General features: G+C 39.6%; 1 protein-coding gene across 50 annotated transcripts in view; it reads left to right on the top strand.

Annotated features, from left to right (window-relative positions):
* The window catches only part of PBRM1 (polybromo 1), a 150511-nt gene that overhangs the window by 59888 nt on the left and 68111 nt on the right, over window positions 1-22512 (top strand). For 29 of the 50 annotated variants that reach the window (XM_045386106.3, XM_065540698.2, XM_065540718.2 and 26 more), the window contains 4 exons: window positions 9211-9487; window positions 11333-11438; window positions 15364-16006; window positions 21932-22143. In XM_045386106.3, the coding sequence (XP_045242041.1) occupies window positions 9211-9487; window positions 11333-11438; window positions 15364-16006; window positions 21932-22143 (1238 nt within the window). Of the gene's footprint in view, window positions 1-1760; window positions 1806-9210; window positions 9488-11332; window positions 11439-15363; window positions 16007-21931; window positions 22144-22512 lie in introns of all 50 variants that reach the window. The other 21 variants (XM_065540711.2, XM_045386088.3, XM_045386085.3 and 18 more) reach the window with 1 other exon arrangement.

Below are 22512 nucleotides of genomic sequence, written 5' to 3'. Positions count from 1 at the left end.
TGTGGAAGGGGATCTTACTGTGAGATTCCGAAGCTGGGATCCTATAAGGAATTTTGCAAGACTATCTCTCGCCATACAGTTTCTTTCGCCTGATCGTTGTGGAACACTGTATTCTCCTTTAATCGTGACTGCCTCACCATCTTTGCAGCAATAGTCAATCCAGGGAAGATACCTTCAATAAGGAATAAGCTAATCACTAGTAGCAAGGCTTGGCAGATTCAAAGTTGAATGAAGTCTTTAGTAACTGTTGACACAGTCTGTACATGAATTAAGAGATCCACTAAGAAGAATTTAAAAAGTAGTTTAGAAAAGAGAAGCTGTCCTGCTTTCCTATTTATAGATAGCATTTTGGAGAATTTTTTAAGCTTTACCATAGTAACTAAATTGATTGGTATACCCTGAGATGTGCGTCTCCTCCATTACTGGCCTATGAATTTCATCCTTCCAAGTTCTTAATTCCTTGTTATACCAGGGACAGCGGAGGAAAAGTGTGAAACCAGATCAAAGACATCAAGTCAAGAACAACTTTGAGTGTAATTATGTAACTCTACTACAGCATCACCTGTGTTTTCCAGATCAGTCACCTATCAAAGATAAAAACTTCTCAGGCAAAAGAAGGTAATGGAGGCAAAAGTGATGGTACAATTTGTGCCAACACTGGATGAAAAGAAAGATCTTAAATTAGCTGAGTATTAAGAAAACAGTTCCAACGAAGCATTAGCCCAGGCCAGATACTAAAAAATTACTTATCTCTGTGGCTAGTAGTCTGTGGGACACCCAAATAAGTTAAAAGAAAGTTTTTGGCCAGGCGCTGTGGCACACACCTGTAATCCCAGCACTTTGGAAGTCCGAGGCAGATGGATCACTTGAGGTCAGGAGTTGAAGACCAGCCTGGACAACGTGGTGAAACCTCGTCTCTACTAAAAATACAAAAAATTAGCCAGGCGTGGTAGTAGGCGCCTGTAATCCCAGCTACTCGGGAGGCTGAGGCAGGAGAATCACTTGAACCTGGGAAGTGGAGGTTGCAGTGAGCCGACATTGTGCCACTGCACTCCAGCCTGGGCGACAAGAGCAAAACTCCGTCTCAAAAAAAAAAAAAAAAAGGTTTTGCCCTAAAACCTCCTGTAAAAAGACAGTTAAGCATTATGTTCTTAAAATAAAATAAAATAAAATAAATCTTACTTCAGACAAAAAGTCTATTTATGAACAGGTTTCCTAGGAATTTTGTACAAATGAAGTGAAAAACACAAAAGAACCATATAGATCATCCACTACGGTAATAAAAGAATCTGAATTTGAAATATAGACATGAGTGGACGTTAAAAGATTGAAAGAATTCAGTCTTACACTTTGGACTATGAAAAAGGAAATAACACGATCAGAGTTATATTGAGAGGTTTTGGTAATAAGAGATTTCTTCAGAAGTCAGGCAGACAGTAGCCTAGAAGATTAAGCTAATCTTGGCCACAGAAGTCAGGGCTGAGTTTTCCAAGTACCACTTGACTTCTAAGTGCTGCTGTGATTCTGCCTTCGCCTTTTTTTAATACCAAAGAATGTGAGAAAAATTGATTGTGGGTATATTCTCTTCATTCTGGGGGTGCATTCTTTCTGCCAACATCTGTCTTCCTTGTTGAAATGTTTCAAATATTATCTTTCGACTGAATAATCTTTTTCTTCAACCATACATGGTTTATACATGACCCTCCAATGTTGCTTGTTTTGTTTCTCTTTACATGTAATGTTTGTTTCTGCTTTCCCAGGAACACTCATGACAGTGAGATGTTGGGTCTCAGGAGGCTCTCCAGGTGTGCAGTCCTTTTTTATGCATAAACATTCTTTTAAAGTGTACCTTCTGTGGCATGATCAGTAGTGATTAGGTGAAAAGTGAAGCCTTAAGCATGTGAAAAAAGTCTTTATTGGGGTGCCAGTTTATTTTATGAATAAAGAAAGCAGTACAGTTTAAAAAATCTTGTTAGCAAAATAAATTCAGAATTAACCTAGTTCAGGAGTAGCCTTAATTTGTTGCTAGCTTTGCCAGGGACAGAAAGCCCCCTCACCAATCATTGTGGCTGTGTTTCTGTAGCAAAAGGTAGAAGGTGGCAGTGCTGGTGCAGGACTGGCAGGTGCTGATTCCCTTTCAGGGATGCCTTTTACAGATTGAGGGTGGTGGAGGGATCAAAATCAGCTTCATAGTCCAGTGACATTAGTGCATGTGGACATCTATGCGTTGGGTCAGTGCTTCTTGAGCATGAATACATTTCCTCAGTCTCTGATCTTGTTCATGTCTTTTATAAAAAACATTCTTTTGCATGTTACTTATGATTTCAAAACAGCCCCTTGTGTAGTGCTTTGTTTTCACATTTGCCATCTGACGTTCACAGAATATCAGTTGCTTATAGAACACTAAACTCTGCTCTTACAGTTCGTAAAGGAGAATGTTTAGTCATCTCTTTTACCTGCCAGGAACATATAGGCCAAGGAAAGAGGCAGGTTGAAAACAAATGAAGTCATTTGGAAGCAAGGTAGTAAAATAATTGCATAAGGTACACTAGTAAGCAGTTGTGTAGGATCGTTGCATGATTGTCCAGATAGCTTTAGGAAAGATTATTTTCCCACTGTACTTTCCCTTGAAAGTTCAGTGTCTTGAGCTTACCCACATGTTACTACCGTATGTATTCCACTCAGTAAATATGTTATCATTGTCATCTTCCTAATATTTTCCGAAAGAAAATTTTCTTAATTAAATGGTAAATTTAAGAAAAAGACCATGATTGTCTTCTTTCATATCATTCATAATGTATGGCATTAAAACTAGGTGGTAGTGGAAATACAAATGGGGGGCATCATTGGGTAGTATTATAACCCTGAGTTCTAGAGCCTGACTGCCTAAGTTCCAATCCCAACTGTTCTTATTAGCTGTGTGATCTAAGCCTCATTTCAACTTTATCTGTAAAACAAGTTAATGACTACCTTCATGGGATGGCTGTGAGTACCCAGTTAGTTAATATGTTTAAAGCTCTTAGAACTGGGTCTGGATGCAATGAGTACTCAGTAAATGTAGCTGATTCTTTTCTTGAAGTAGCACCTATTGACATCAGGACTTGGTAGATTTTGGTTTTGTTTTTAGTCAGATGTTACTTGTCTGGGAATACTCATTGGAAAAGATGAATGAAGAGATTTTATTTCTTGAAGACTTGAAGGTGAAATATAACAAGCCTTGTAAAAGAAAGAACCTTTGGGTTTACTTAGCTTACTAGTAAGCAAAACTGAAGCTCTTAAGGCTTGGAAGCTAAATGCTGGGACACCTTAAAGCCTGTAAACAAGGTTGACTTTGATTAGAGAGGCCATTGGTAAGTAACAACTGGTTTTTTTTAGGAAACAGGGTCTTGCTCTGTTGCCCAGACTGGAGTGCGGTGGCTATTCACAGGTGTGATCGTGGCATATTGCAGCCTCAAACTCCTGGGCTCAAGTGATCCTCCCACCTTAGCCTCCTGAGTAGCTGGGACTATAGGCATGCATCACTGCGCAGGGCCGCGCCAACTTTTGGGAAAGGAAGGGTCATAAAAGCAGCATGGTGATTATCAGCTGATTCAAATGTCTGTTCTGGTTAGTTACTTTAATGGCCTTAGGCATTCATTTGCTGTCTCTAAGCCTCAGTTTTTACGTCTGCATAGTTTGGGTAATAATAGCACTTGATTCTGAATTTGAAGATTAAATGAGAGTACATAGTGTTTAGCATTTGGTAGAAGTATTAGTAGCTATAATTTACAAATGTATATAGGAATTGTGTGTGTGTATTTGTAAATATTAGTATATGTAGTAATAGTAGCTTTAGAGGAAGAATATTGATAAGGGTATTTGACAGAGTGGTCAGCCACAAAGTATGAGAGCCAAGGACTAACATTGTGGCACAAAATATTAAAAGGAAAATAGGATGTAGAAGGGCTGCAGAAGTCTTCTAGAAATTGCTGATCAGCCAGGGGGAGAACAAGTGACTGATTTAGGTGTTTCAGGTTGGGTTGGGTTCCACAGGATAGTGTTGATGGTGATCCTGGAAAGTCACATTTGCCATCTCACATCAGGAATTCAGAGTAGAGCCTCTGCTAGCGCATAAACTTTGTGCCAATTAGAAAAAACAGCCATTTCTCAAGACAGTTGACTTGCATCAATTGGAAAATTGTTGTAATATACTTATTTTGCTAGCACAGGACCCTTTATGTCCCATTTCCTATGAAATTCTAAAATTGTAGTATACTTATTACAACAGTTTCTATGATCTGAATTGTCCTCCTAAGTATTTTTTTCTGTTTTTTTTTTTTTTTTTTGAGATGGAGTCTCACTCTGTCTCCCAGGCTAGAGTACAGTGGCGTGATCTTGACTCACTGCAACCTCCACTTCCTGGGTTCAAGTGATTCCCCTACCTCAGCCTCCTAAGTAGCTGGGATTACAGGCGCATGCCATCATATCCAGCTAATTTTTGTATTTTTAGTAGAGACAGGATTTGCCATGTTGGCCAGGCTGGTCTCGAGCTTCTGACCTCAGGTGATCCACCTGCCTTGGCCTCTCACAGTGCTGGGATTACATGTGTGAGCCACCATTCCTGGCCTTTTTGTCTTTTTTGAGACAGTTTTACTCTGTTGCCAAGGCTGGAGTGCAGTGGCACCATCATGGCTCACTGTAGCCATGACCTTCTGGGTTCAAACAATCCTCCCACCTCAGCTTCACGTGTAGCTAGGATCACAGGCATGTGCCACCATGCCTGGCTAAGTTGTGACACATAGTGAGACACCACCTTTTAAAGAGGTGCTGTCTCACTATGTTGCCCAGGCTGGTCTCAAACTCCTGGGCTCAAGCAACCCTCCCACTTCAACCTCTCAAAGTGCTGGGATTACAGACAGGAGCTACCACACCTGGCTCCCCTTAAGTATTATGGCCCCTTGAATGCACAATGATGAACAGTCCTGGTTTTGAATTCTTTTAAAATGTATTTTATACTTTAATATGCTTAAAGGTGTTGATTTTAAAAAGGAGAATGATTATGCCAGTTACAAGACCTGGGATTTAATTATATGCACCTTTCCAAAAATGGGGAAGGATAAAGAAACTATTCACAGTTAATGGTTTGAAGGAGGAGGAAAAGACATTGAGAAATTCTAAGAAAAATCTGAAAAGTAAAGTGGCATTGAAAACAGTAGCCAGAGCTGGGCACAGTGGCTCATGCCTGTAATCCCAGCACTTTGGGAGACCGAGGCAGGCAGATCACGAGGTTAGGAGATCGAGACCATCCTGTCTAACACGGTGAAACCCCATCTCTTCTAAAAATACAAAAAATTAGCCGGGCATGGTGGTGGGCACCTGTAGTCCCAGCTACTCTGGATGCTGAGACAGGAGAATGCTGTGAACACGGGAGGCGGATCTTGCAATGAGCCTACATCGTGCCACTGCATTCCAGCCTGGGGGATAGAGCGAGACTCCATCTCAAAAAAAAAAAAAAAAAAGAAAGAAAACAGTAGCCAGAAGTATCAAATAGGGCTCTGTCATGGTTATGTTTTGGTTATAGAGTTTGTCTCATTTCAGAAAGTATTTTAAACTTTCAGAAGTCATGGATATAAGGCTCAGCCTCCATATTGGAAAAAGATAAAGCAAACATACCAGCTGCCCAAGCTAATACAGTTATTATTATAAAAGAGTATGAAGTTGGCTCTGAGTTTTTTCTGGCAGCCAGATTAAAATCAATGGGCCAGTGGCTCTCAGTCTGTAAGGCACTATAAGGATCTGGAAAAATGTAAACGAAAGATGAAACTGGATTTTTTCAAAGAAGGTCATAAGTGACTCTAGTAATAGAAGTTTTGCTTGCTTCGAGGCTGGAAATCAATTACACATCCTTTTCCTAAGGAATAAATGATACAAATGGAGAAAGGATACTACTAGTAATATGAGTACTAAAACAGTAAATTTCAGTTATTAAATTAGAGCAATTTCTTATATACAACTAGATTTCCACATTCTGGGTATGTCTCACTCAACGCTGCCAAGTATCAGAATTACAGGCATTGAAAGAATGAACCGCTTGCCCTTCTTTTACTTCACTGGCAAAATTTAGTTAAAAACTTTTTCTCCTCTTTGAAAATCTTATAAAAATCTGCCCTAGATTTACTCCCATCTGAGAGCATTTGCAGCTTCATACAGAAAAACCTAATGATAATTGGGCTTATGTGCTGAAACCCAGATGGAAATGGGGTGAGTGCCTCCTGGTCCAGGTCAGGGCCTTGACTGAACTGTTAAGCTCTTGAAATTGCCACAACAAGGACTAATTTCATCCTGTCCTGTTTATTGAAGAGATCCTCTAAGCTTAGAGCTTCAAAATTGAATTCCTCTGTCTTCCTTTTAAAGTCCACCCCACGTGCGAGACCTAATCAAACCGCATTTGACTTCAAAGTCAGATTCTGAAATTTTTCTTTAGAGACTTCCTGAAGGTTAAAGTCATCTGTGTTCTAATCTCTGCCCAGATGTGGAGCTCTGTGGTATTGGAACTTTGTCCCAACTTCCCTTGTATTATCCACTTGCCAAAGACTTAGAATGAGAGAACTCTTCCTGTCACATCATTGCCCCAGGATGTCTCCTTGGAGGAGTTTCCACTAGGTGAAATATCTAACATTTTGCCATCACCTAACAAACTTATTTAACACAAAAAAAAAAGTGCTGAGGAAAGAAAATGGCAGGAATTGTCTAAGGTCCACAATGAGCAGGAAATAAGCAGTCAGAGTGAAGACACAAGTTATGAGGATGATCTCAACTCTTGCAGGAACAGGCTCTTGTCCGTTTCTTTCCTAATTAAATCACTTTGTTTGCCTTGAGTTCCACAATGCTAGGAAGATAGGTATTTCTGAGAAGCCTAAAAATCTTAAGGATAGATATTTATTTTCTCAACTGTTAGTTCTTGATTTTTCCTTCTGTGTTTTAAAAAAGTGTATTTTGAACCTTGGAGAGAAAATATCTGGCCTTTGGCTTCTTCATGATCCAGGAGTAGTGCAAGTAGTCAGAGGACTGGACCAGAAGACCTATACAGCCACATATAGTTTGCCTGAGGAATGAACTTTCTTCCACCTACAGGATAGGAAACATACAAAATATTTACTTCTAAGTACAGTTGGCCCTCTGTATCCATAGCTTCCACATCCAAGGATTCAACCAACTACAGATAGAAAAATAATTTTTTAATTGCATCTTTACTGTACATGTACAGATTTTTTTCTTGTCATGTCCTAAGCAATACAGTATAACAAAACAATGTAGCATTTTTAATGTATTAGGTATTATAAGTAATCTAGAGATGATTTAAAGTATACAGGAGGATGTGCACGTGTTATTTGCAAATACTACAACATTTTATATCAGGGACTTGAACGTCTATGTATTTTGGTATCCAAAGGAGATCCTGAAACCAATTCCCCATGAATACCAAGGGATGACTATACTATAGGATCTTAGTAAATATTTTTTTTAATAAAAATTAAGTTGGGCGAGCACGGTGGCTCACGCCTGTAATCCCAACACTTTGGGAGGCCACGGTGGGCGGATCACCTGAGGTCGGGTGTTTGAGACCAGCCTGGCCAACATAGTGAAACCCTGTCTCTACTAAAAATACAAAAATTACCCGGGCATGGCCTAGCACAATGGCTCACGCCTGTAATCCTAGCACTTTGGGAGGTCGAAGCGGGCAGATCACCTGAGGTCGGAAGTTCGAGACTAACCTGACCAACATGGAGAAACCCTGTCTACTAAAATTACAAAATTAGTTGGGCGTGGTGGTGCATGCCTGTAATCCCAGCTACTCGAGAGGCTGAGGCAGGAGAATTGCTCGAACCCAGGAGGTGGAGGTTGCAGTGAGCAGATATCGCACCATTGCACTCCAGCCTGGGCAACAAGAGTGAAACTCCATCTCAAAAAAAAAAAAAAAAAAAAGCCGGGCGTGGTGGCAGGCGCCTATAATCCCAGCTACTGGGGAGGCTGAGGCAGGAAAACCGCTTGAACCCAGGAGACAGAGGCTGTGGTGAGCTGAGATCGTGCCGTTGCACTCCAGCCTGGGCAGCAAGAGCAAAATTCTGTCTCAGAAAAAAAAAAAAAAAAAAAAAAAAACAGCAACAACAAAAAACTAAGTCATAAGTCATTTCTTGTTATTACCTACCTGACTGTTCACTTGGAGACTGCTGGTTAGTTTGACTAGAATTTCTTTATCTGGCTAGAATTTCTTTAGCCGTGTTCTGAGTACATAAGAACGGTTAACCAGAAGCCATATCGGAAGAGCATCGCTTCTAATAATTTACTAGGAAGCTCACCTTGGGCCAGTCATTTACCCTCCCTGAGCCAGTTTTCTCAACAATTAAGAGATAGACCATCTGCTCTCTTGGAGCCCTTTTGAACTCAATCTAATCTGTAGTTCTTTATGCTTTGTTCCATACTGCTTAAATCAGCTTCTCAGCATCACATCTCACTGGGGCTTTTTGGAGAACAAGACAGGGATTCATGCTCAAGGATGGAAATTTTACTCTAGAAAACTCAGATTAACCACACCGCTTATTCTTTAAAGTAAGTAGGAGTTGTGGAATAATGCTGATGGAGAGAGCAAGGACGACCCTGACAGGATCAATGCAAGAGAGGCTCATACCCACTGTAAAGACACTAGTCTGACAGACAGTCTCCTTTTGTTTGCAGACAACCAAAATACCAAGTGTTCAGGAGTGCTTGTCTTAAGAGATGAAACACTTCTCTTTTTATGTTTTTTATTTTGTTTTGTTTTTGTGCCTGGAAGTGAGGATATTATAACAATAGGGAATTACTAGTTTTATTGCACTTTTGCTCTACTTATCTTTAAACAAAAAATATATCTCAGTTGATTATATGATTTCATTTTCTTTTGGTATCAGAGAGGATCTTTTTTCAAACATTGCATTTCATGAAATATCTATAAATTTTATTTGGCATTCATTAACTACTCCTGCCAGAATCACTGTTTTAACAATTTTGGAAATTTTCCTACTATTTGCTTATAACTTCCAGCATGGTTACTGTGTTTGTGGCATATGTAATCAATAAATTGTAATCATTATAAAGCACCACAAATAATTTGTTTCATTTTATGGTCATCCTTGATTTAAGAAAACTAAACCGATTCTAATTTTTCCCCTTTTCTACTTTCCCTCTCAACAGTAAAAAGAACATAAGAAAGCAGCGAATGAAAATCTTATTCAATGTTGTTCTTGAAGCTCGAGAGCCAGGTTCAGGCAGAAGACTTTGTGACCTATTTATGGTTAAGCCATCCAAAAAGGACTATCCTGATTATTATAAAATCATCTTGGAGCCAATGGACTTGAAAATAATTGAGCATAACATCCGCAATGACAAATATGCAGGTGAAGAGGGAATGATAGAAGACATGAAGCTGATGTTCCGGAATGCCAGGCACTATAACGAGGAGGGCTCCCAGGTGAGGAGGGCCAGGGGTACTGAAGTAGGCACATTTTGGGGGAGAGGAGTGCTTATAGACTAATGCATTTTGAGAGACCAGCTCTAGAGGCTTAACTTGGATTATTCTTTTTGGTGACTAGGTTAATACTTTGATTTTTCTTCATTGTTTAAAATCAGAGGCAGTACATTATAAAGATTAAACGTTCCTACTTTGTAATCTGACATCCTAGTTTTGAATTTTGCTCTGCCAATCCATGTGTAAGTAATTTATCCTTCCTGAGCCTCAGTTTCTTCATCTATAAATTAAGGCTAATAATAGTACTTGCGTCAACTAATAATAGTACTTACAATAATAGTACCTACACTTGGTGTAGGATTTAAAAGAGATAATGTATACTGAGCATTTAGCAGAGTGCCTGGTACTGAATAAGCACTCAAAGGAAAGCCAATAGTATTAAAATCTTTCATCATCATTATTACTACGATCCTCAACGACCATACTTCTCCAAAGACAGCCTATATAGAAAATGTATAATTATATAAAAATCAGCATGCTATTCCCATAAATGCACCTCTAAATAATTTATTTAATTGATTTTGCTGTGAAGCATCTTGATTTTTTTTTGAGACAGAGTCTCGCTCTGTCGCCCAGGCTGGGGTGCAGTGGTGCCATCTCGGCTCACTGCAAGCTCTGCCTCCCGGGTTTATGCCATTCTCCTGCCTCAGCCTCCCGCGTAGCTGGGACTACAGGTGCCTGCCACCATGCCCAGCTAATTTTTTGTATTTTTAGTAGAGATGGGGTTTCACCGTGTTAGCCTGGATGGTCTTCATCTCCTGACCTCGTGATCCACCCGCCTGAGCCTCCCAAAGTGCTGGGATTATAGGCATGAGTCACCGCGCCCGGCCAAAGCATCTTGATTTTTAGTTCTTTATCAGTATAACTAAGATATAGTCTCCCTTCTTTGAAACTTTTTCTATTTGATATCTTTTTATCTACTTTACATCTCCCAGAAATAAAATAACATTTTTAAGTCATTTGTTTTCCTCTGCAATTACATTTGATTATAAAATAGAGTATGCATGGAGGGTGCTTATAAATTTAAAAAATGGTTCTATCTTAAGGGTTTACACAGTCCTCAGTGTCACTGGCTAATATACCACTTGTCCATCACTGGTAGAGGAAAAAGCCATCTTTAAGAGAGATGGCCAGACAGGGGAGGTCACTTTTTCCCTCAGCTCCTCTGCTTTGGTGGGTGGCCAAGGGAGGACATAGCATCTGCTGGGGAGGTAAGAGGAGGGAGCTATGGATGCAAAGTCATAAGGTGAGTAACGTTGTTCTTGACTACATATTACCACCCTTGGCTCAGTCCTCAGAGAGAGATCCCTAAGCAAGGATAATTGTTTTTTTATAGATGAAGCTTCAGACTGTGAACTCAGATTCGGAATTTAAGATCTTGAGATATTGCTCTCCAACTATCAGATATTTTTAGTCTCTAATTTCTATTGGCCTAAGTCTGCTACCTTGAGTGTCCAGTGGAGAAGAAAAGTTTTTGAAGAAAACAACACATGTAATTGTGTTTCAGAACTTCTGTTAAAACCTGCAGTGATTCTACTACAGTGGTTCTCAAACATTAGCATGCATGTCTGTGCATTAGAATCACCTGGGAAGCTTAAAAACAAGCCAGTTAAGGCCTAGGCTTTCCCACAGATACAGTGATTTTATTGCTCTGTAGTGAGGCTGGTTTTGGTTTTCTTTAAGCTCCGAACTATCTTCAACTGTCTTTTTAAAACTTCTTTATGGATGCATTTTATACCTTAATAAAAAGTTTTTAGAGAATAATTTAAATATATTTTTGGAATGTAGGTGTACAACGATGCACATATCCTGGAGAAGTTACTCAAGGAGAAAAGGAAAGAGCTGGGCCCATTGCCTGATGATGATGACATGGCTTCTCCCAAACTCAAGCTGAGTAAGGCAGCCTCACACTTTGTTATTTAGTTTAGTCTATCAAAGAGAGATTGCTGATTTTTCTGAAATAATATTTAATTAAATGATGAATATATTTGAACTCACTGTGCTCCAGCATGGAGTTCTTCCTTCTTGTCAAGCCCTCTTGTTTACTGTATTTTAAGTAGCTAAACTGTGACAAGCATGTGGGTAGTAAAATATAATGTCAGAGGTTTTGTTTACTTTCTTGAATGCAGTAGACATTTTATAAATTTTAAATAGTAAAAATAGATTTTTCTCTACATATAATGCTGTAAGAATATAGTAGCAGATTTCTTTTCTTGATATGTGTGTCTGACAATTACTAGAATTAAAAATTAATCCCAACAGTTCCAACTAGACAGAGGAGTTAGAGATGTCCAGCCAGCCACTGTACTATACTCAGCTATCATTTGAGTGTAGTCTGTGGTTGGTTTTTTTATTAAAAGTTGTAAGAGAAGGCCAGGGACAGTGACTCATGCCTGTAATCTCAGCACTTTGAGAGGCTGAGGTGGGCAGATCACTTGAGGTCAGGAGTTCAGGACCAGCCTGGCCAACATGGTGAATCCCCATCTTTACTCAAAATACAAAAATTAGCCAGACATGGGAGTGCATGCCTGTAATCCCAGCTCTTTGGGAGGCTAAGGCAGGATAATTGCTTGAACCTGGGAGGCAGAGGTTGCAGTGAGCCAAGATCGCACCACTGCGCTCATAAGTGAGACTCTGCCTCGGGGAAAAAAAAAAAAAAAAAAAAAAAAGAAGGAAAAGGTTCGAAGAGAAGACAGCAAAAGTTATTAATACCACTAGATAAGAGATAAAGAGATTTCTGTCTTCTTTAAAATATGTAAATAAAATAGATACCAAGCAATTGATAATTATATTCGTTGGAGCCGTATTTGCTGGAAAGGGGAAAAACAGACAGACTAGCTTTTTTTTTTTTGATAAAGCATCTCGCCCTGTCACCCAGGTTGGAGTGCCGTGGCGTGACCTTGGCTCACTGCAACCTCTGCCTCCCAGGTTCAAGTGATCCTTCCACTCAGCCTCCCAAGTAGCTGGGACTACGAGTGTACGCCACCATGCCCAACTAATTTTTTGTATTTTTAGTAGAGACGGGGTTTCACCATGTTGACCAGGCTGCTGTTAAAACTCCTGACCTCAAGTGATTCGCCTACCTTGGCCTCCTAAAGTGCTGGGATTACGGGTGTGAGCCACCCTGCCTGGCCCGGACTAGCTTTTTTATCTGAAATGACTATCAACTAAATTTAGTAGTAGATTTGGGTATGATTTACTGCTAAGCAATGAATCCTTTTTAAGGCATTTATCTTTTCATGGAATTGTAAAAGCATACAGAAGGTTTGGAGAAATGTAAAACTTTCATTCCACTTTGTAGGAACACAGTATCTTTTAACTAGAATGGATTTCATAAAAGACTAATAATAGTTTAACAATAACTATCTAAATTATATTTAAATACATAAATTCACATATGCATTTTTTAAAGTTCTTTAAAAAGGGCTTTTTATGTGGAATGTTAATTTCCTTTTTATTTCTTTTGTTTGTTTTAAATTAATAGAGGCAGGGTCTTCCTGTATTGGCCAGGCTGGTCTTGAACTGGGCTCAAGCGATCCTCCTGCCTCTGCCTTCTAAAGTGTTGGGATTACAGGCATGAGCCACCGTGCCTGGCTTCCTTTTTATTTCTCTATGTTTTTTAATGAAAAATTTCAAACATATATAAATGTAAAGTACAGTGGCCAGGGAGGTGACTCAGTCCTGTTTCACCATATTGGCCAGGCTGGTCTCGAACTCCTGACCTCGTGATCCGCCCACCTCGGCCTCCCAAAGTGCTGGAATTACAGGTGTGAGCCACCGTGCCCAGCCCAATACTTCTTTTAATCTGTAAACTCCCCTCCATCTCTCTCTCTTTTTCCACCCCTTACTATTTATCTGTTGAAGAAATTAGATTTGTGCTATAGTTTCCCATAGTCTGGATTTTGCTGATTGCATCCATATGTTGTGGGGGTTTTTGTGTGTGTTGTGTTTTGTTTCGTTTTGTTTTTTGGCGACAGGGTCTCACTCTGTCACCCAAGCTGGAGTGTAGTGGCACATTCTTGGCTCATTGCCACCTCCACCTCCCGACTGAAGCAATCCTCCCACTTTAACCTCTCAGGTAGCTGGGACTACAGGTACACGCCACCACTTCCAGCTCATTTTTTTTGTATTTTTAGTAGAGACAGGGTTTTGCTATGTTGCCAGGCTGGTCTTGAACTCCTGGACTCAAGTGATCTGCCCACCTTGGCCTTCCACAGTGCTGGTATTACAGGCATGAGCCACCGCTCCTGGCCCACTCTGTTGTACTTTCATGTGTTCCTCTGTCCTTTGCACTTCCTGTAAATTGGTAGTTGGAGCCAGAGGTTTGATCAGATTGAGGTCTGATCCCCTATCCTCTCCCTTTGGCAGAAAAACCGACTTCATAGGTAATATATCATCTTCCATCAGGTACATGTGAAATCTATGTCTTTCTGTTAACTGGTGGTGTTGCATACTTCATTAATTATTAATTCATGAAAGGGATGTAAAATTGTGATCGTTTTTAATTTTATTCCTTACTAGCTCTAGAGAAACTTTGCCTTATCTGATATTTGATTAGCCAGTGGTACAGTGTTTTTCATGTGTGTGTCTTGCTTTTTGAAAGGATAAAGGCTTGATTTTTGTTTTATTTTGTTTTCCCCTTTACCAGTTTTCAAAATATGCATTGGTTTACTAACATCCTTCAATATTTACCCATTTTGTTGTTTGTTTATACATATTATTAAGAACTACCAGACTTAAACATGTGGCTGAGTTGTGATTGAAGTTATTGCCGTTATTGATACTCAGGCTGGTTCAGGCTGATTCCTATATTCTTTTTGTTTTGTTTTTTTTGAGACAGAATCTCGCTCTGTCGCCCAGGCTGGAGTGCAATGGCTTGATTTCAGCTCACTGCAACCTCTGCCTCCTGGGTTCAAGCAATTCTCCTGCCTCGCCTCCCAAGTAACTTGGATTACAGGCACCACCACCACACCCGGCTAATTTTTTGTATTTTTAATAGAGATGGGGTTTCGCCATATTGGCCAGGCTGATCTTGAACTCCTGACCTCAGGTGATCCACCCACCTTGGCCTCCCAAAGCGTTGGGGTTGCAGGCATGAGCCACCACGCCCAGATGGTTCCTATATTCTGTTGACATGAAGTCATGGTAAGAAGTCATTGATAGATTCTTTACTGTCTAGTGTTTGAAGATATACCAGACTGGGAATCAGTCATTTGCCAAGGAGCCCTACCTTTTTCATGTTTCTGCTAAAAGGTGAGGGTTCATCAACATTTGTATTTGGAATTAATATTTTAAAACTCTAGTGTGGGGTATACTGCTACTGATGTAGTCATTGTTTGTACGATTTTCAGTGGACAGAGCTAGGAAATTTGTATGTGTTTGTTCGTATGCTTATATTTAAAGATAAAATACATCATAAGTTCATAGTGATACTTTCAATTGAGATTAAAGGCCTCAAGGTAATTATTAATGTCCTGTGTTTTAACATCCGTTATCTCTTTTTATCCCATGATGAAAATCTCAGTTCTCAGTGATACCAAAGGTGATAGAATGTCACATAGCTGCTCATTTGCTTTATTCCTTATTCACAGCTTTCTCAACCTTACAGTACTTAGTCTCCCATCAAAAATATGATTACTAAAAACAGTTAAAAATTTTTTTTTAGTTCTTTTTTGTCTGCAGGTTATATTTCACTATAGACATGCTAATTGCTGGGTTTTACAAATTATTTGGAATCGTAGCTTGTGGTTATGCTACCATCTGTATACAAATTTAGGTTCATTTATTTTATTCATTTAACTTTAAGTCTCTTTCTTTAGGTAGGAAGAGTGGCATTTCTCCTAAAAAATCAAAATACATGACTCCAATGCAGCAGAAACTAAATGAGGTCTATGAAGCTGTAAAGAACTATACTGATAAGAGAGGTCGCCGCCTCAGTGCCATATTTCTGAGGCTTCCCTCTAGATCTGAGTTGCCTGACTACTATCTGACTATTAAAAAGCCCATGGATATGGAAAAAATTCGAAGTCACATGATGGCCAACAAGTACCAAGATATTGACTCTATGGTTGAGGACTTTGTCATGATGTTTAATAATGCATGTACATACAATGAGCCTGAGTCTTTGATCTACAAAGATGCTCTTGTACTACACAAAGTCCTGCTTGAAACGCGCAGAGACCTGGAGGGAGATGAGGACTCTCATGTCCCAAATGTGACTTTGCTGATTCAAGAGCTTATCCACAATCTTTTTGTGTCAGTCATGAGTCATCAGGATGATGAGGGAAGATGCTACAGTGATTCTTTAGCGGAAATTCCTGCTGTGGATCCCAACTTTCCTAACAAACCACCCCTTACATTTGACATCATTAGGAAGAATGTTGAAAATAATCGCTACCGGCGGCTTGATTTATTTCAAGAGCATATGTTTGAAGTATTGGAACGGGCAAGAAGGATGAATCGGTATGTTTTCAAAGCCATTTTCATTTTGAGGATGTGTGCTATTTAATACAAAACAGATGAAAGAATATTGCTTTGATGTACTATTTCCACTTACGTACGTGATTGTAGTTGGTAGCATGCTATTCTGAATTCTAATTAGCCAGAACTTCTTAAGATCGAGTATATTCTATGGGGGAGAGAAGGCACACCACTAAGTCATCTAGATTAAGGCCAGTGAGGAGGAAGACAAAATTGAAGGTCTCTTGAAAAGCATAAACTTAAAATACAGCCTTTCGGCCGGGCGCGGTGGCTCAAGCCTGTAATCCCAGCACTTTGGGAGGCCGAGACGGGCGGATCACGAGGTCAAGAGATCGAGACCATCCTGGCTAACACGGTGAAACCCCGTCTCTACTAAAAAAACTACAAAAAACTAGCCGGGCGAGGTGGCGGGTGCCTGTAGTCCCAGCTACTCGGGAGGCTGAGGCAGGAGAATGGCGTGAACCCAGGAGGCGGAGCTTGCAGTGAGCTGAGATCCGGCCACTGCACTCCAGCCTGGGCGACAGAGCGAGACTCAGTCTCAAAAAAAAAAAAAAAAAAAAAAAAAATACAGCCTTTCACAGAATGTGTTTTATAAAAACATAAATGTTTCTAATTGGAAATAGTAACTGCATTTTTCTTTTAAGGTTTGGCTTCAATGCATGACTGCTTTAAATAAAATAGCTCCAAGGTATTGACCTGAGGTAGACTGATATAAATTTGATCACCATTTTAAGTACCTCAGAGGGCTTCTTTTTTTTTTTTTTAATCTCAGGTTTCTAGAGAGCTTGCTGAAGACATTAAATGTTTTAAAAGAAGCAAATTTAGATTTACATTAAACTTAAATTTCCTTCTAATTTTTATCTGTGATATATATTTGCTGCATATCAATATCAAACTTGACTATTAAATTCAGCAATTATAGTGTATTTTATATGTGCTCTTGGAGACAGCTGGGAAAATATAAAAAAATAAAGATACAAACCGTACCTTCCTGGAGCTTACAACTTACCATGTTTAGAACTAGACCTTTAGGCAGTGTAATGCCAGCTAGGGAATCTATGAAGTCAGACATTGCTCTGAACCTTTAAAGAAAAGCAAGTAGTCTTTGCTTTCAGTGTCTTCGCAAATAAAAGAAAAAAGATCGTAACATTTGCTGCTTGTATTAAGCACCAACTCTTTGTAAAGCACCATGCTAAACACTTTATGAAGGCAATCTCTAACCCTTATGATAGCCATTCTAGGTAAGTGATAATCTTCTCAGTTTGCATGTGAAAGAATTAGAGGCATAGGCAGAGAAAAGTTACCCATAGTCATCCAACTAGTAAATGATGTGACTTGTCTTGCTCTTCACTGCAGAGAGCTACTCCTGAGCCAATTACTAGGACAAGTCATGGAGCACGGCCGTGGATGATAAGCCTTGAGCTCTGTGCTCTAAAAGCTTGAAGTCTGATGGATGGGCCAGGACTTATGCTTAAGGGAAAAATAATTCCAGACATGAAACAACATATCACAACCTGATATTTAGTAAAGATGGTGATGTAAGGAATTCTGTGGGCCACAGTTCTCCTAAAAAGGCATAAGGCATCAGGAAAGAATGGGTGGATAGGTAGGGTTCAAATGAGTAGGCAAGAAGATATTTCAAATGAGGTGAATGTTATGAGCAAAGAAATGGAGTTAGGAAATGAATATGGTATGTTTAAAAGACAGGGATAGAGTTGGGGCCAGTTTGGTGAGGCCCATGAGTGACACCTTTAAGAAATGGTCCTTAATAATATGGTGCTTCAGCAATTGGGTAGAAATAAAGAGAAGGATGGAGGGACATCTTGCAGTCAAAAACTCTTGGATTTACTCATTTATTCAACATATATTTATGGAGATGCTACCAATTAATGAGCATATTCTAGATGGAATACACCAGTGGGCAAAACAAACTCTATTTTCATGTAGCTTAGACTTCTTTCTGTTCTTGTTCTTGGCTTAAGTAGTCCTTAAGTCTAATACCCCTCCCTTCCTCCCCTCCCTGCTTAGCCTCATTACATCTTGGTGTTAGTTCTGTGAGTCTTTCAATGATTATTTGTCTTGTAGATTATTAGGAACTTTGTTTATGTTGTATAGATGATATGTTTATTTTAAGAATTAAGATTTGTATCTCTAGGAAATTAGCTCTTTTCATTCTCCCATTGTTGACATGATTGTTTTTTGCTTTTGAGGCCTGGGAGATAGAGTTCAAGGTATATTTTTATGAGATAGTGGTGCACACAGTTTTACCCTCATGCCCAGAGCTTTGTTGAAAAACAAAAGGGATCCCTGGTAATTTAATAGTTAGGAAAAATATTTAAAAGAAAAACATACAGGGAGCCATTCTTAACTTTGTAAAAGAAGATAGTATTGTGACTGCTTATAATACTTATTAAGAATAAGTACTTAATAAGAATTGATGGGGATGCATCAATTTAGTGAAGGATAAACTATGCCTTTATCTACTATATTACCAGTAACAAAGCTAGACATCCCAGAAATAATAGTTCATAAATTCAGTGAAGTCTCCATACAGTAGATTTCCATGTTGATCTCTTAAGAGTCTTCATGCTTCATCACCATTTACCCCTACCCCTACCCACCACTGTTACCCAGCGTCACCTAGGACTTCACAGGCTAAAATAGAAGGAATCCGAACAGTGAGACATAACAAGAGAAAAATTCACTCAGGTGACAATAGTTTGTCCATCAACAGTATTTAGTAACAACACAGTGCTGACTCTTGCCAGTTGGCTGCTGCCTTTCCTAAACTGCTGGCAGTATTCCCAGACTAAACACTCTGACCCCCTTGCAGGTAAAAGGGACCTGTGGGAAGACGAACAAGGGAAGCATTAAGAGCCTTCTGTATTCGTAATTTTTTCCTTTTGCTGAATGTCTGCCTTATATAAAAAGATTACTTAGCAATTGAGGGGGAATTTAGAGTTGTTTTTCCAGCTTGAGTATTTATGCTCCTGCACATTCAATGAATACCTGACTTCTTAGATTAATAAATTCTTTATAGTACTTGGAATAAACAAGAAAGCGTATGGTAGGTGCTTAGTGACTCTTGTAAAAAATGTTCATTTCTAAACCATGTGATATGATGGAATTATGATCTGCCCTTTCAGTATACCATCAAAGGTATTTACAAAAATTTTACAAAAATTTTTTACTTTTAATTTACAAAAATTTTCACTTTTAATTTTATAAAAGTGAAAATTTATAAAATGAACTTTAATTTCAAGTGAGCAGAATTCAAATATCGTCATTCAGAAAACAGACATAAAATTGTGTTTTAGGGGCCAGGTACAGTGGCTCACACCTGTAATCCCAGTACTTTGGGAGCCCAAGGTGGGAGGATGGCTTGCACTCAGGAGTTTGAGACCAGTCTGGACAACATAGCAAGACCTTCCTTATCTCTACTTAAAATAAAATTTTAAAAATCAGCCAAGCTTGGTGACGTATGCCTATAGTCCCAGCTACTCGAGAGGCTGAGGTGGGAGGATTGCTTGAGCCAGAAGATTGAGGCTGTAGTGAGCCATGATTGTGCCACTGTACTCCAGCCTGGGCATCAGAGTGAGACTGTATCTCAAGAAGGAAAAAAAAGTGTTTCAGGGGTGTCTTCCCTTGGTAAGTTTTATTTTTATTGCTTTCCTACAAGTATTAGCATTTCTATGACCCCAAAAGATATTTAAAACCTTTCCAAGGCCGGACACAGTGGCTCACACCTGTAATCCCAGCACTTTGGGAGGCCAAGGCGGGAGGATCACCTGAGGTCAGGAATTTGAGACCAGCTTGGCCAACATGGTGAAGCCCCGTTTCTACTAAAAGTACAAAAATTAGCCAGACATGGTGGTGGGTGCCTATAATCCCAGCTACTTGAAAGGCTGAGGCAGGAGAATTGCTTGAACCTGGGAGGCAGAGGTTGCAGAGCTGAGATTGCACCAGTGTACCCCAGCCTGGGCAACAAGAATGAAACTCCGTCTCAAAAAAAAAAAAAAAAAAAAACAACTTTCCAGAAATACCCATTTAGGTTATTGATCATGTCTTTTAATTGTTTGCCAGTTCACCTTTGCTGATGAGGAGCAGCATTCTGGGGACCTCTCTGAAGTTTGATGCTCTAGTGTCATGTATCTACAGGCGGCTAACTTGGCCACACTCCTCTGAGCAGAATGTCTCTGTAACTGCTAAGACCTTTGTGGTTAGTTTTGTGAATAAGTTTTTAGACTCTGGTATTCTTAGTTAATAGAATTCTATTTAAGCCAGCCAGTTGTGGTGTCTCACACCTGTAATTTAAGCACTTCGGAAGGCTGAAGTGGGAGGATCACTCGAGGCCAGGAGTTCAAGACCAGCCTGGGCAACATAGGGAGGACCCTGTTGCTACAAAAAATTTAAAAATTAGCCAGCTTGAGCCCAAGAAGTTGAGGCTATGGTGAGCTGTGATCACGCCACTGCACTCTAGTCTGAGTGGCAGAGCAAGACCCAGCCTAAAAAAATAAAATAAAATAAAATAAGAACAATTGTATGTAAACCTTCCTCAGACCGCAGTGGACTAGAAACAGTAATAAAACTTCCTCCAGTCAAAATTCTAAAGTCTAAAGTTTATTTTGCCCACTCCCCACATTTTATTTAGTTATGTATGTATGTATGTATGTATTTATTTATTTTGAGACAGAGTCTCACTCTATTGCCCAGACTAGAGTGCAGTGGCGCAATCTTGGCTCACTGCAACCTCTACTCCCGGGTTCAAGCGATTGTCCTGCCTCAGCCTCCTGAGTAGCTGAGATTACATATGTGCACCATCATGCCTGGCTAATTTTTATATTTTCAGTAGAGACTTGGGTTAACCATTTTGGCCCACCGTGACCTCCCAAAGTGCTGGGATTGTAGGTGTGAGCCACCACAACTGGCCTATTTGTTGATTTTTTTAAAGAGACAGGGTCTTGCTCTGTTGCCCAGGGTGGAATGCAGTGGTGCCATCATAACTTACTGCACCCTTGAACTCCTGAGCTCAAGTGACCCTCCCGCCTCAGCTTCCCAGATAGCTAGGACTACAGGTGTGTACTCCAATGCCCGGCTGATTTTTTGTTGAGACAGTGTCTTGCTGTGTTGCTTAGGCTGGTCTCAAACTCCTGGCCTTAAGCAGTCCTCCCACCTCGGCCTCCCAAAGCGTTGGGATTATAGGTGTGAACCACCATGCCTGGCTGCCTTATTTCATAAATGAGAAAGAGACTCAGAAAAGTTCTGGGTATGACATAGATAATCTTTTTTCCATCTTTCACTGTGTTGCCTTTGCTGGTTCCCCAGAATTACACAGTTATTTCTGGGAAACTAAAATGAACACTAACTCTGAGGCCTCTAACCATTATAGAATGCCTTCATGGCTTTGCTTTAGGTTCAGATATTCACAGGGTCTCACTAGCCTAGGCAACCATGATATAGGACCAAAAGGAAGAAAATAGAGCCTATTATGTAACACACTGGTCTGCTATTAAGAGAAAGTAAAAATGCAAAGAATGGATACGAGTAAGTGTTGAACATATTGTAGAAACTTGTTACAATTTTTGGTTCTGGCAGCCACTTTCCCCTGCCAGAATCAATTAATGCATGTGCCATGTATCTCCAAGAGAAAATACATGAAGCCTTTCCTTTTACATGAGCTGTACAAGAAGTGAACCTTGAAGTAAAGGAAAATGGTGGCCATGAGGCTTACCATGGTAAAATGACACTTCGGATTTTGTTTTAACAAACTTCAGAAAGATACTCTTCATAGACCTGTGCAGAAATACCACTATATCAATTAAAGAAGCATTTAATAGAATTTAACATAATTGAGGTGTTTAAAAGAAATAGCTTGTGTGTCAGTGGATACTCTTGATACCGTTATAGGACAGATTCAGAAATATATGAAGATGCGGTAGAACTTCAGCAGTTTTTTATTAAAATTCGTGATGAACTCTGCAAAAATGGAGAGATTCTTCTTTCACCGGCACTCAGCTATACCACAAAACATTTGCATAATGATGTGGAGAAAGAGAAAAAGGAAAAATTGCCAAAAGAAATAGAGGAAGATAAACTAAAACGAGAAGAAGAAAAAAGAGGTTGGTTTCTTTTCATTTTATTGAATATGAAGAAATGTACTGTCTTCTAGCTGTTCTCATAATTAGCTGTGGAAAAGAGTCCTGTTTGTATGAATGAAAATTCAGGGTATTGACTATATTAGAGTAGGCACAATGAGATGGAAATATTTTTATAGTTATCAATTTGGTCATCAGACTTGGGAAAGATTGAAAGTTACCTGTGGCACAGCTGTTATCCTAGCATTCCAGGAAAAGAGTCAGTTAATTCACAAGTGTGGGGGCTTAATGCCTCTTTATATTATTGGTAGATCAAAACCTAAGCAGGCCAGCTAGAACTAGAAAGCATTCTCAACAGTGAGTCCATCAAGTTTTTGCCACATCATACAGTAG

Source organism: Macaca fascicularis, chromosome 2 (genome assembly GCF_037993035.2).
Source record: "Macaca fascicularis isolate 582-1 chromosome 2, T2T-MFA8v1.1".
Taxonomy (NCBI): domain Eukaryota; kingdom Metazoa; phylum Chordata; class Mammalia; order Primates; family Cercopithecidae; genus Macaca; species Macaca fascicularis.
This window is presented reverse-complemented; position numbering and strand designations above follow the sequence as displayed.